General features: G+C 35.4%; 2 protein-coding genes across 2 annotated transcripts; one reads left to right on the forward strand and one right to left on the reverse strand.

Annotated features, from left to right (window-relative positions):
- Positions 1–704: 704 nt before the first annotated feature.
- Positions 705–4,272, reverse strand: LOC123888806 (BTB/POZ and MATH domain-containing protein 2-like). The gene is made up of 4 exons (XM_045937990.1): positions 3,528–4,272; positions 2,620–2,968; positions 2,060–2,336; positions 705–1,218 (listed from the first exon to the last, which is right to left on the reverse strand). Exons 1-4 carry the CDS (start codon positions 3,953–3,955, stop codon positions 1,040–1,042), a joined length of 1,233 nt encoding a protein of 410 aa, XP_045793946.1. The 5' UTR covers positions 3,956–4,272; the 3' UTR covers positions 705–1,039.
- Positions 4,273–7,741: 3,469 nt separating this feature from the next.
- LOC123888634 lies at positions 7,742–14,617 on the forward strand. The gene is made up of 5 exons (XM_045937728.1): positions 7,742–8,141; positions 8,775–8,955; positions 9,366–9,792; positions 10,235–10,309; positions 13,809–14,617. The coding sequence occupies exons 1-5, from the start codon at positions 8,064–8,066 to the stop codon at positions 14,299–14,301; spliced, it is 1,254 nt and encodes a 417-aa protein (XP_045793684.1). The 5' UTR covers positions 7,742–8,063; the 3' UTR covers positions 14,302–14,617.
- The last annotated feature ends 948 nt before the right edge of the window (positions 14,618–15,565 follow it).

Below are 15,565 nucleotides of genomic sequence, written 5' to 3' on the forward strand. Positions count from 1 at the left end.
TATACTCTTTATCTTTATACTTTACCAAAAAAAAAAGAAAAATAAATAAATAAATATACTCTTTATAATTCCATGTATCATAACAAATTCTTCGTTAACCTGTGTATCATTGCAGATATATACTACAATAGAAGTAGCAATTTGTTACAGGTTTTGAATTTTGAAGGGGTCGGCAAAAAAACCCAAAAACCAAACCAAACTAAACCAAAAAAATTGAACCATAACTAACGGTTTTAAAACTGAACTGAAACAGTCGGTTCAGTTCATGATTATCAGTTTGGTTCAGTTTGGTTTGGTTTAATAGTTCAGTTATTTTTAGTGAAAAATTAGTTATTGTTCAAACCATAAAACCGAACCACTTTAACAGTTCAGTTCGGATACTATGAATTTTAAAAACAGTTTGGTTCAGTTCGTCTCGATTTTCTTCCAAAACCGAACCATGCCCACCCCTTCAAACATCGCCCTTTTTAGAAAGATGGAACATAACTAGTTAGTTTTGTAGGGAAACCATGACTAACAGTTGGATCCCAACTTACACCTAACCATTTGTTAGTGTTGAAACTCTCTGATTGACCTTTATCTTTGTTAAGAGTCTTCAGCACCAGAAAACTCTACATAAGAATGATTTGTAAGGCTGATTAACAAATATTGGAAGTTAATCAATTATAAGAATGATGGATCTCTATGAAAAGACGCCTATCAAATATTTCAAGATAATTTGCGCTGATATAATGAAGAAACATACACAATGTCCAAAATAAAAGAAAACAAAAACAAGAGGAGCAGTGATTTCAAACAAATGTTTTTATCCAAATCCAAATAAAAGTAATACTGAATATCACAGAAACCTATTAGAACAATAACAGCACCAACACAAATTACATTTACATCTCTTACACATGAATATGCTAAGAAGATTAAAACTTGCCTCTAATCCTACAAACGATCATCATCCTCCCTCTAACTATGGCTCCGGCTAACATTTAAAAAGGAGAGTGGAAGAAGGTTGTACAGAAAGCTGCTCAATGGTCACTCCACACTAAAGCCTTTGCTTCACACGCCTACCATTTACGTCGCTGCCATCAAGTATTGCTTCATTCCTATGCTTGCACATAAAGTCTGAATGCTCAGTAAATCTAGCCACGTACTCCAATAGCTCAGTCAGTACAGATGGGCAACTTTCCTTCAAGTACTCAAACCCATCAGTTTGCATCACAGCTGAAGAACCAAAAATATAATACAAATAGTTCAGTTGATGATGAAGAATAAAAAAGTCATCAATATCAACAATTTTGTTCTAGTCACTAACACTATGCAATCAAAAGAATTGAATGCAAACATAATAATAACAAACATGTCCTAGAAGAGAGACATAAAAGGTCATCGATATCAACAATTTTGTTCTAGAACAGATAAATTTACAACAGAATTGTGATGATATTCGTCAATAACTATGCAATTAGTAGATGTATTGACTGCAAACATGATAATAACAAACATATTGATCATGTTAAAATAACACATCCTAGAAGAGACATAATAACTGTTCTATGATCAATGCATCACCTTTGTCTTCTTTTCTGATGATAAATAATAATGAATTTTCGGAGTAGGAATAAGGAAGCAGAAAGGTAGAAGACCCTCCTCTCTAAGAGGTGAAATAAAAGTGTCAAAGTATTACTAACGTTTACAAGAACAAATTAACTAGTCATACAAAACGTGCGGGTAAGAACTTGGAACAATCACTGAACTGCATGGATAAATTGGTAGAAGATGGAAAAGGATGACAATGCATTGTATGGATCAATTAGTAGTAAATGGAAAGGATGACAATAAAGCAAAACCATATGATTCCTTCACAATCACAGCTAAGCATTTTTTCATTCAAGTTCAAACTGGAGGGCATAATAGTGACAGGCTGACAAAAGGACAACATTCACCAGCAAATCTATCTTTGGATCGTTGTTAGCTAGGAGGTCAGACCTTTTAGAGCCTTCCTAATATCACAATCCTTTATCAGTGAGCAATTAAGTATAATAACTATAGAAGAAAAGCATACCTCTGAGATTTTCGGAGGTAGCAATAAACTTGAGACAGACTGCTTTCAGCTGGAAACAGTGGTGCTGCTCTGCCAGGGCTAAAGTTGTAGCCACGGTATTTATGGCAACATCTTCACATAGACCCGCTTCACAGATTAGCCTGAGCCTCTCTAAGGCATACCGATCAGCAGCCGCTAGAAGATGTTGGGCCATCAAGGTTGTTGCCCATTTTGTGTTCATTCCAGTAAGCTCTTGCATATCAGGCAGTGAGTCCCAGTACATAAAATGAAGCAATGCCTGCAAAAAAGAGAAAAGGAACGACAGGTCATTCAACATGCATTTTGCCCGGCACAGTTATCAAAGCTCAGTATTGCCTCATTCTCATTCAACACAAGTCTAACAACTTGCAATTGTATGGGAACCAAATAGTTGCCATGTCTTCAAAAAGTGTATGTAGTTTACAAAAGGCAAACAAATGGATATCCTCCGCATCAAATCAATTAAAAAAAATTAATCCTTAGTTATTACGACTCAATTTTCTATGCATATTTAAAGATATTAAGCAAAATATTAAGTAAACCTTAAAAACAGGAGCCTCCATGTCTTCAACTTTAATACACTTGGTATTGTGATCTTTCATAGGACCAAAAAGCTGGGCTCTGAAAACAGGAGAACGAGCTGCTAGCACCAATTTATGAGCAGTGAAAACTTCCCCATCCACTTCAAAACTCACATCACTTCCTTTACCACTTTCCAGCAGTTGACCAAATTGGTGACCAATGTTAGAAGGTGGTATTGCAATGGAATATATCTTCGGGCCCTCCGTATGTGACCTCACAACACCAACACTACAATTTACAGATAGGCAGTCATCTTTTAGGTAGTCCGATGTCTCTAAGGCTGTTCTCTTAAAAAACCTCTTGTAACCCCTGAATCACAAGATATCAAATCAAATAATCAGCATCAGCTATGTGTGCAAAAATCAGACAAGTAAGATCAAACACACACACACACACACACACACACACACACACACACACACACACACACACAAATTATAAGCTTTTCTCTCAAGAATCAAGATATACCAATCAAATGACAAGATCCCTTCCCCAACCCTTCAAAACCAGTATCCCCTTCATCCCTTTCCAACAGCACCCCAACCACAAAACCACGTCGTGGGAGCAGAGCTGCCAAGGAAGAGACAATATTTCATCTCTTGAATCATTAAACAAAACCTACTCCATCAAACAAATAGTGCAATCATATAAACCCTATAATTCCTACCTCATTATACAACATGTAAGATTCTAACATCTTTTTTACAGCAAAAGATACCATACCAAAATTGAATCAACAAAACACACCATATGAAAAAAAATTAACAATTTTTAACAAAACAATGGTGTAAAGTGTAAACCCTAAACCAGAATAAAAATCAAATTTTTATATTAAAATATATAAAATAGAGCATAATTGAAAGCTTACCACATACTACCGCGGTATTTTAAGGTATAAGGTCCACTTTCAAGAGTTCTTTCAAAATGGCTATGAACCTTATGCCTCTCTTTCCCACTCTGATCCAAAAGAGTCAACTCAAAAAGAGCCCTAACATCGGTTCCATCGCTTGCAAGAGCAATGAAGAGAGAAACATAGGTAGCATTATCTTCAACACTCTTTCCATCAGGGTAAAAATAAATCGCCCAATCATAGCCACCAACCGAGAATATATCCGACGCTATGTATTTCCCAATCCCGATCCCTTTCGAAAGCGAGTACCCCTTGATCTTGAACTGATGAGAGCCTTTCACTGTCTCCGTTATCGAAGTCGACGAGGTTGTCGCCGGTTCCGATGAAGAAGATGGAGACCATGAACTTGAAGATGGTTTCGCGGTTTCTCGGAGAATCTTACCCATGCGAAAGCCACTGTAACGGAATCTGGGATCTTTTTTAATTCAATCGCGAAAAATTCGCCGATCGAGAAAAATGAGAAAAAAAAATGAAGGGATTGAGATCGATTCGGCAAATTGAGGTACTAATTGAGGTATTTGATTTGGGGAGTGAGGTTTTGATGAGGAAATTTAGGGTTCTGGTGACGAAATGTGTCAGATTTTGGAAGATGAATTTCTAGGGTTTGATACGATTTGGGGGAAGGAAGAAAGAAAGAAAGAGAGAGGGAAAGAAGAATGACGAAGAAAACAGAAAATGAAATGACGAATAAAGGCTTGTAGTGTTAACATGAGCATGTCTTTAAATAAGTTTTTTAAATTTATTTTTTTTCAATTTTTTGACAAATTTATTTTTGTTAATTTATTAGTAGTACTAGTATTAAATGTTTTCGGACATGAGAAAATAGTGTAATTAATTATTGATGTGACGTGCATCTACCTGTCTTGGACCACTTAAATTTACCTGTAAACGGACACGTGTCATGTAACGGTAATTAGGAAAAGTTTTTTTTTCAAACAAAAAGTAAATAGTCCTTAATTCCAACGGAAAACTTAATTTTACCAACAGTTTCAAATGGATATTGTATTATATAAGACTTAGAAAAAACTATACTAAGTGCCGACTCCGAGATTTTGGAGGTTCAGAGCAAATAATAAAAATGGACGCCTAATAAAAAATGCAATTTTTTTTATAAAAAGAACATCATTTATTTAAATTGTAAATAATGTTAATAACATCAAAAATAGTTATTTTTATGTGTAACTGACATAAAAAAAAAAAAGTCATATTCCGCAACATTGAAATTGAAACGATAAATAAAAGATTAACAGATTATTAATAAATAAAATTAACATTTACACAACAAATAAAATAAATAACAAAATTGATAGTGTCTTAATGATCTAAAAAAAATTGACAGTGTTTTGATGATCTAAAAAAAAATTGATAGTGCTTTTTCATAAAAATTACAATTTAATTTTATAAATTAATTCTTTATTTTCATAGAATTTTTTCAAAGAAATAACAAAATGTGGTTTTTTTTTTATATAGATAAAGTAGTAAAGTTATTTATGAGTTATAAAGTTATTTTATTTATAGAAAAAATCATCATTTTGTAAAAAGAAATAATTTTTGAATTAGTTTGATTTATAATTTTTATGGTGGTATTGATTGTGATTTGTTGAAAGTTGATCTATTTAAATAAAACAAACAAAAAATTGCCAACCAAAAAGTGTCAAGGCTAGGAATTGAACCCAGTCCCACCTGCTTCCAATTGAGCTGGGAATTGCATACTAACCAACTAAGCTACCATAAATTCATGTAAACAAATTCTCAGCACAAATACCTAACCAATTAAATTTAACATAATGGGCCAAAAAAAAATTTGAGGCCCCAGTTTTTTGGGGGCCCTGGGCTCGGGCCCTGCTTGCCCTGGCCCAAAATCGGGCCTGACTATACTATTACAGTTTGATTTAGAAGTACAATTTAGTTGGTAGAACATCACAATTTATATATAAGAGTCGAGTTTTGAATTTCGGATACTTTATTTTTTACTTTAAGAGTAAAAATTTTAGTCACTAAGTTATCTTAAAAAAAAAGTTCGATTTAGAGATCAATTCATTCGTTTTAACATGCCATTATAATGTTGATTCTAAAGCAAATTTTGTGATTAGATATGATCATCGAATTTAGGTCTTATTTGGTTGAAAACCTCCTATGGATGGGGTGAGTCAAATTGAATACGGATGATGATTATTAGGCATGGCAATGGGTACCCGCGGGTACGGTTTTTACCTTCCCCGTTCCCCATACCCGAATCATTGATAAATACCCGTTTCCCGCCCATTACCCGACGGGGATGAAAAATTGAACCCAATCCCCGTCCCAAATGGGTTCGGATATACCCAAATGGGTTCGGGTATCCCCGAACCTTGCCCTGCCCTACGCTGAACCTTACCCGAACCCAAAATTTTCCCGAACAATGACATACATACAATACAAAAAATTTCAAATAATAAAGTACAAACCAAAATTTCAATGCATTAAACATACAAATGAAATGATATTCCAAAATATCAAACCAAAATTATCAAAACCATAAAATAGTACCGGTACAAACCAATATTCAAAAATACCGTCAAAACAACCACATAACCAAGAATGTTCACATCATTGTTCACTGAAATTGCTAAAAAAACAAATAACTAAGAATCATTGTTCATTAAAAATCCTAACTCAAGTAGATAAATTATATGATCTGTGACATTATAAATAAATAAATAGGGGTAATATAGTAATTTTATATAAACGGGCGGGTTCGGGGACGGGTTCGGGGTGGGTACCAATATCTCCGTTACCCGCCCCATCCCCATGTTTTGAAATCGGGGAAAACCCAAACCCGAACCCAAACCCAGTCAAATCGGTTTTTCCCCGTCAAACTCGGGGTGGATTCGGGCGGGTACCCGCGGATACGAGTTCCGTTGCCATGCCTAATGATTATAGAACTAATGAGAGAGCGGATTGTAGTGATACGATTTGAGGGTATGATGGGAAATGGTTATGGGACTTTGCAAAAGGTATTGGAAATTATTGTGCTTATATGGGTGAGTTGTGGGAAGTATTTGAAAGCCTTCAACATGCTAAAAAATTGAGGTATAGAGCAATGAAGGTAAATGTGGATTCGTTACTGGTGGCTAATTGATTGTAAGGGAACGGTAATGTGAATCATTTGGGAAGATATTTTTTTGGTTAAAAGCAAGGTTGTTAAAATTGCGATTTAAAACGTAAAATCGTAAATTTTACATTTTTAGGTAGCCATTTCTAGTTAACTCGCAGGTAGAATCGTTTTTGGGTAAAATCGTGAGCTGACACGATTTCAAACGATTTAAATTGTGGTAAAATCAGTGAAATCGTGTAAAATCGTAGGTTTTAATACTTTTAGACTATTTTACCTTTTATTTTTTTTTTTAATTTTTAAAAGAGGCCCAATGTTGGCCATTCATTTGAAGATGAAAACACTTGTTTTTTTTTAACATATAAAAATTTATTTATTTTTTTAGTAAATCAAGATATTCTATACATGCAGAGATTTATGACTATAAAATGAAATGTTGGATGAGTATTACTATATTTGTGAAAATATTAAAGTTGCTTAAAACAATAAAGAAACAATAGAAAATAGAGTTTCTTCTACAATTTTTGTTCAGTATCTCTCCTTTTCTAATATGATTATATTAGATCACAAACAAAGAAACTTCTATTCTAATGGTAGTTGTCACAATTTTGTTCTTCTTTTTTATTTGTGAAGAAGAGGTAATTTAATGCGGTGTTTATTTATTTCATGTTAAAAGATGAGATTCGTCTTAATGCAAATCCAAACAATGATTTTTGTGTCATTAATGCTATAAATCAAGAAACATGAATATCTAGACATTTCAATTTAGTCAAATATATATTGTAGCATGCAATTTGCTATTTTATACTATTACTATGAATAAAGTGAATCTATTGACATACTCTTTTTAAATTTTTAGCCATTTTGAATTTTTATTGTCTCATACTCAATCAATTTGAATGAATAAATCGAGTTTTCAAAGTGTGTTAATCTATGAAGCAGAAACACATACACATATACTAGACACGAACATTGACATGTTGATCCTGATAATAATTTTAAAAAATGACGCAATATAATTATAAGTATTGATATTGTGTTGGTATCTAACATCAATACATATCAACACATGTCCAACAGAAGACATATTTAATCTGAAAATGTTCGAGCTTCATCCGTCGATAATTGAGATTAGTGCGTATATCCAACAATGTAAGAGAGTGCAGCTGGTTTTGTCCATATATGGGACTTTGACGCGCATATAAAATTGCCGACGAGGCTCATGCCTGCCATTGGTTCAACAACTTTGGAAGTTTCCGGATTATAAACTAGTGGATCATATAATAAAATCTGATTCTTTTATGGGAGCCACAGAAAAACTAATATTAACAAAATCTCCATCTGGGATTTGAGGATGGGATGGTAGCTATAGTATAGTCTTTGGTTTCTTCCATCCAAAAATGGTGCAGAGACTGTGTCTTATGGCTTCTCATACCTACCCTCCAGGCCTTGCCTTCCCCACAACACATCATATCAAGGTAACATATCCAAATTATCTCTTCATCTTTTTCATAGACTCATAGTTTTGTTAATTTTGTGGTTGTTGATTTACATCTGTAAACAGGGGTAACCTTTGCATGCTCTAGGATATGTTTAGCTTTAAGGGGAAAGGTGGGGGTTAGTTAATTTATCATTTCTAAATTTAGAGAATCACAAATTTTAATACATGAAGAGGGGACTATTTGAAGATTTATTTTCTGACTAAAGGACTATTTGACTCCTCCATGTATACATAGCCTAGTTTCTTTTTTCCTTTTTAAAACAAAGGTATTTTTGCAGCCCAACTTTAGAGATTAATCTCTCGAGATAACTAAGATCCATTTAAGAAATTGACCTCTCCCAACATATGTTTTTCAATACGCACCGCCTAGAGACTGGAAATGGTTAAGGGACTCAAATATCTAGCAGTTGTGTGTGACACATGATGTTAGTTACATAGCCTTAGTGTTAAAAATTATTAAAAAAAAAAGCCTTGGTTTAAATGGTCTTAAATATATCTTTAGTTCTCAGTATGACAATTTTTGCTACTTATTGTACATATGGTTTACACAATTGTGCTTAAATAAATTTTCAATTGCTTATTGTTTATTTTGCATATTTTTCCATGACAGGACTCTCAAACGTTCTTGCCTTCTTCTTTAGCAAAACCAGACATGCTCAGTTATCAGTGTCCTTTTCTTAAGCCAAGTCCATCTCCAGAGTCGATGAAAACCCAAAATAAATGGTTTGACGATAATCAGTTTGTCAATGCTGATTTCTCAGCTCAATGGCCTGTATCAACTGATGTACAAGGTATGTTTGATCTAACCATTTTATGGTTAATTTTTAGAACCGGTGAAGATTGGTTTTCTCTCTAAAATGTTACATATTATGCACTATTGATACTTCAGATTAAAGGTGTGTCAATGTCTGATATTGCCAATATCATATTGGCATGACACCGATACATGTAGTTACATTCAATATCTTCCATTTTTCAAATTATCATCAGTGTCGACTTGTCAGGGTTGTGTTTAGTGTCTGCGTGTATTTAGTGTCTGCGTTACTGCTTCGTAGATGATATATTACCAATTTGCCGTTGATGTAAAAAATAGGAGAGCAGATAAATGCATGAGATGATTTTATATTGCCGGATCCTTTGTTTTTTATGTTGTATCTAATTTTGGCTTCTTCTGAGTAACATTATTTACCATTGATTACAGAATCCTGCTCAAATGCAGTACTTTTAGGCTTTGGCATTGTTGAACAATGCACCAAGCATGATAAAATTTCAAAGCACCTAAAGTCCGGAACTGCTGAATCGCGCATAGATGGTGCAAACATCTCTTTGATGTCAGACTTGATGAAATTGCAGTTATCAGCAATTGATGAACCTCGGCAACCATTTTCATCCGACTCATCATCTCTTTTATACCTTAATGACAAATTTGACATCCAGAAGCCTTTGTTGTATTTTCTTCAAGATTCAGCCCTTACTTCGAAGATTACAGTTCATCTTGATGGTCAAATCACATTTATGGGTACTGAGATTCAGATGAAAGATCTTCTTTCTGTAGTTGCTGAATCATACTTGTCAAAGAGCTTACATAAGGTTGAAAAGCACTCATTGCTTGTTCCACACTTCGGCAGGTATAAATTTGTTCACCTGTCTAAACTTTAACCACCTAAATGAAATTCTGATATATTTTCCTATTTCATTTTTTCATAGTAAAACAGAATTATCATCTAACTTTCTCTATAATTTGTGGTAATATTTGGATTAGCATCAAAGGTTCTATATTTATTACATTTTTAACATCAAATTAAGAGCTGCGTTATATTTTATACTTGGACCGCCTTCTGGTAAGAAACCAGAGAAAATAGAAGAAAACTCATATCTGACTATCTGAATAACTTTTTGTGGTTATAAACTCTGAGATGATTATGGGCAGATATGGATATTTTAAGCAAAGAATAACACGAAAAGAACATAAGAAACCTCCTCATAGAAACCTCTTCTTCAACATTTGACAGACTAACATTGTTACTTTTGTTTCAAGAAACTGACTTTGCTTAAATTCTATATGAACAGGGTGAAAATCAATGAAGCAGAAGGACTGAATCATTCCTCTACAGTGAAGCAGACCTTAACTGCGCCTTTAAGGAGGTTTGTAGCATATACTTTTCTTGACTGTTGACCTTGTTTCTTACTATGATATGCTTTGATGTTTGTTAATGAAAAAAATCAATTATTTTGAAATATAAAGTGAATTGCTTCATTGATAGGACTCGATCTCGATTACGATTAAACATTGATCAATAAAATAAAACAGTAGAATATAGTAGTGAATAGAAATTCTTATTGCTGGAAATAGCTAGAGTTCATGTAGGATCTAGCTCACAATACAAACAGAAGACTAAAATGTAAGGAAATAAGCTGTAAATGATAAATGAGGCACTTCGAGAGGCCTTAGCTCTCCTAGGGTAAAATTCACCACTCAAATCATGCATAAAAAACAATGGCAGGGAAACACTCCTATTTAATCAATCAGATCTAGATTTACTTTCTCTTCCCTCGCTGAATAAGGAAACATTCCTATAAGGGAATGATTAGCTGTATCCTTCTGCCCACGTTTCCTTTTATAAAATTTGTCATAACTATCAATACCTCCCCCTTCAAAATTCTCCTTGACCTCAAGGAGGAATCTGGGAAACTCTTTTCTCATCTTGTCAGCTAGTTCCCAAGAGTTCTCAACACCTAGAAGTCCTTTCCGCGTGACTAACACTTCAACCTCCCCACTTGCATTCCTTCTGGTATCTAATGCTTCTTCAGGTTCTGGTTTCAGCTGCCACTCTTCATTCAAACTAGTTGGTAAAGGTTGGAAATGATTATGTTTGCCATAGACCCAATTAAGCAAACCATAGATTGAATAAGATTTTCTCCAACAACATTCACAATCAACTTTAGCCTTAAACACATTGAATTTCCCGGGGTCCCATGGTATTATCCTCACTGATGAATTTAATATCATAGTTGCAAACATCAAAGCTTTAGAGATAAAATAGCCCCTTTCCATCTCAAGAAATTGAATAAGTGGAACAACAACCACCTTGACATCATACTGTTGCAATACCATCTTCACAACCACCCAAATTGATTTCCTCGCAATTGGAATGTCTGCATTGGCATCATATTCACGCTGCTCTGTCACCATCTCACCTGTGTTACTTTCATTTGCAACTGCGGTCATCATTTTCAGCCTCAACTTTTTGACATCTGATGGCCCACTATACTTGTCAGTAATCAGTATATCCAGTGGCGTCTCTTCTACAAAATCAAGAAGCATGATAAAATCACAGACTGCATCCTTTATTGAGAAAATGGTTAAATGAAAAACAATTGCTGCTGGTGCTATGCCATTTTCTCTGTTCTTGCTGTCCATAGTTGGATTTAAGAGCTTTTTCACCAACATTGGTTGACCCCCAATTTTATCCATGTCTTTAAGACTTGAATTGAACTCAAGCATGTTATCACAGATAAAATATTCATAATCATGTCTACGTTCTGCTATATCAACTAGAACCACATCTAACCCATTATGAGAGGCCTGTTGACATGCTTCCTTTGCCACACCAACAAGATCTTTGGCATGACCTTTCTTTAATACATATGTTTGAAATATAATTGCAAGTGCCCATAATTGTTTAATAGCTCCCGACTGAATTGCATCACAAGTAGATAGTATAACTTTGTTATTGTGTTGTTTGAGCCAACAATCAATCCTAATTAGATTAGAATTCCCCACTCCCATAGATACAACGACAGGTCTGCTTAGCTCCTTGGTAACATTGATATCCTTCAATGTGCCAACATAATGATTTGGAATGAAAATATGAACACCTATTTTCTTCCCTGCATGCCATGCATACTCACATGTAAATGCCCACTTGGCTATTGCATATGTCAACATCTGTAGCACCTCTAATGCCTTGACATCTTTATATTGCCACTGGGAAATGACATATGTAGACATCCTTAACACATCTAACACTTTGACATCTCTAATCACTATTAGTAGTGAACCAAGACCACAAGGAAGGTAAAGTAACCTTTCTTCTGTCCCTTGAATTGGGATATGTGAATTTCCCTTTTTCTGAACCCACAAGTTGTTAGTTTTGAATTGGGCCAACTCTATTATTTTTGCTCCTGCCCAATTGGTGAATATCTCAAAAAGCAAAACCTCATTAACATGGGTCTGGTTCATTAGATTAAAAGATGTACCAAATTCACAGATTCCCCATTTTGCCCCCAGTTTTTCTAAAATTCCTCCCAATATAGAAATTACCTTTTTTGCCCTTCGTCTTTCCAGATTTTTCTCAACTGAAGTGAGATCGATCTGCTCGGTCGATCTAGAGGTCATCTTCGCCGGTGTTGCCTGTGGTGGTGGACTTATCTCTGCTCCTGAATCGGTGGTCAGTGACTGCGATGATGGTGGTAGCTTGGCCAACGACCCATTCCCCTGAACATAATTTTCCGGATCGGGAGGTTTAGGTAGTGGAACTCGTTGTGGAAGGACCATCACTGATTGGTTGGAATCCGACGGGTGTAGCTGTGTGTGCGCTACCGGTGCTTCAATGATTTGGAAGTTTTTGGACACCGGAGGTTTGGGCGGCGCAACTTGCCGTACTAGTGTCGTTGTAGATCGAACGACGTTCAGCGGTGGTGTTCGAGACTGCAAAGCTGGTGTAGGTGCACAATCGTTCTCCTCCGTCGTACATAGCACCCTCATCTTCTCTGTCACAACCTTCACCGCAGTTTCACAAACCTTCAATTCTGTTTCTGGTTGAAACTCTAATTTGTTGAGATGAATTCCTTCTTCAACGTCACAGAAACTCTGATCATTACCACCGTCAGTTTGTTGTGGTTGAGATTGTGAGTCCCACGACCACGTGCTATTATCGGTCCATTCCTCTTCTTCGTCATAGTGGTGATCTCTTTCCCGTGGTCGCCCCCGACGACGGTTACAACGATCCCGTTGTTCTAGGATGAGCTCGCGAATCTGCTCCACCGTGACTGGTGGCGGTCGTGATTGTTGTTCCAAAACCAACTGACGAAGCTGCTCAACTGCAACTTCAGCTTTGCTCATCCTTTGTTCTAACGCATCAACACGTTTCTCTATTCGGTGATTGGATTTTAGATTGTAACCAAGGCTCTGGATACCAATTGATAGGACTCGATCTCGATTACGATTAAACATTGATCAATAAAATAAAACAGTAGAATATAGTAGTGAATAGAAATTCTTATTGCTGGAAATAGCTAGAGTTCATGTAGGATCTAGCTCACAATACAAACAGAAGACTAAAATGTAAGGAAATAAGCTGTAAATGATAAATGAGGCACTTCGAGAGGCCTTAGCTCTCCTAGGGTAAAATTCACCACTCAAATCATGCATAAAAAAACAATGGCAGGGAAACACTCTCCTATTTAATCAATCAGATCTAGATTTACTTTCTCTTCCCTCGCTGAATAAGGAAACATTCCTATAAGGGAATGATTAGCTGTATCCTTCTGCCCACGTTTCCTTTTATAAAATTTGTCATAACTATCATTCATTTCATGCTCAAGAGATATAAAGTTAATGCTTTTTCTCTTTGCTCTGCAGTCCAAAGAAAGTAAAAAACAAACCATCACAAAAGAAGAACAAGAAAATTGACAGAGAAAGAGATCTCTACAAGAACTATTCACATGCATGCGAGAGCCTTTTGTCCTTGATGGTGAACAAGAAAAAACGTCGGAAAACAATTATTGCTTCGCTGAAGAAATCAGGCCCTGAGCTTCCAGAGCTTCTTACACAAATTTCTGCTGGCATTGCTGGGACTGGCCTTGCTGTCCTATTATCTGTAATCTGCAAGCTAGCTTGTGGAAGGCTTCTTCTTTCTGCATCAAGCTTGTTCAACACCGGATTGGGATTTGGGTTGGTTTGGCTTTCTTGGTCAGTAAGTAAGCTAAGGGCCACAATTGTTAGCATCAGCAGACATGCTGCAAAGTTGGGTTGGAAAGAAGAGGAAATGATTCAGAAACTCGATAAGAGGATTAGAGATATTTACTTTGGCTCCGCGGCATTGTTAGCATTGGCAGTGCTAAGTATTGGTTGAGTAACATTTCCCAAGACGCAGTTATTTGTACTGTAAATGACGAACGGTTATCTGGGTGATGCTCAATTATGTGGATGTTGAATACAGTGATGGCTAAACAATTCTACTATGAAATCTTTTAGGTCATCAATTGATCAAAATCGGTATGTTGTAGTTAATGTATTGGGTTTCAAATAACGCAGAAAGAATTGCTTGGTAATGTAGATTGTAATATATAATTTTGCTATGAATCAAGCAAAATGCTTTCTTTAGTACTTAAGCCAAGAATAGTAACATTATAACATAGGTAAATAATAAATTGTCAAAATTACTCGCATACTCCTCTAAAGCTCTTACTGTTAAATCTGAATGGTATGCGATATGCACACTTTTGCCGCCCCACTATGGCAGTGTGTGCATATAGTGCACTGCATGTGTGGCTCAAATGATTAGGTAATTAGGCATTAATGATTGTCCACTATATAAAATGATGAAAATTTCTTTTAGAGTAACTTTAAATAAATATAAGTTCAAATACTTGAATTTTTTTTTTTTAACAAATCAGTACTTTAAGTCATAAAATAAATGCATTATTTTTCTTTTTCGGTAAATGGTGCTTTTAGTTCATGTAAAATTTACGAATTTGGGTTTTAGTCTCTGTAAATAAAAATCCTCCTATTTCGCCCTGGAAAATTTAAACCCATAGATTTTCGTCCTTAATGAGATCTGTCGCCAAATTAGACCGTGACATGGCATGGTTCAGTGATGTGGCAGCTGATGGTTTGATTAGTGTGATGACTCATTAAAAAACAAAAAATTGCTGAAATTACATAAATACCTAGGACCATTATATGTGTTTCCATCTTCTTCCTCATCCATTCTATACGCAGAGCAGTAGGGGTGGTGGTCATGGTTCAGTTTTGGAAAAAAAACTGAACCGAACTGAACCAATCTGTTTTCAAAATTCATAGTAATCGAACCGAATTGAATTGTTTGTCTTTTGAACTGAATTGAACTGTTAAAGTGGTTCGGTTTTATGGTTTTGAACCAAACCATAACTAATTTTTCACTAAAAATAACTGAACAATTAAACCAAACCGAACCAAACTGATAACCATGAATCGAACCGAACCGAACTGTTTCAGTTCAGTTTTAAAACCGTTAGTTATGGTTTGATTTGGTTCAGTTTAGTTTGATGGGTCGGTTTGATTTTTGGATTTTTTTGCCCATCCCTACAGAGCAGCAATCATGACCCCAAATTCTTCTTCTACACACATCTAAAATA

The sequence above is a fragment of the Trifolium pratense genome, linkage group LG6, assembly GCF_020283565.1.
Source record: "Trifolium pratense cultivar HEN17-A07 linkage group LG6, ARS_RC_1.1, whole genome shotgun sequence".
Taxonomy (NCBI): Eukaryota; Viridiplantae; Streptophyta; class Magnoliopsida; order Fabales; family Fabaceae; genus Trifolium; species Trifolium pratense.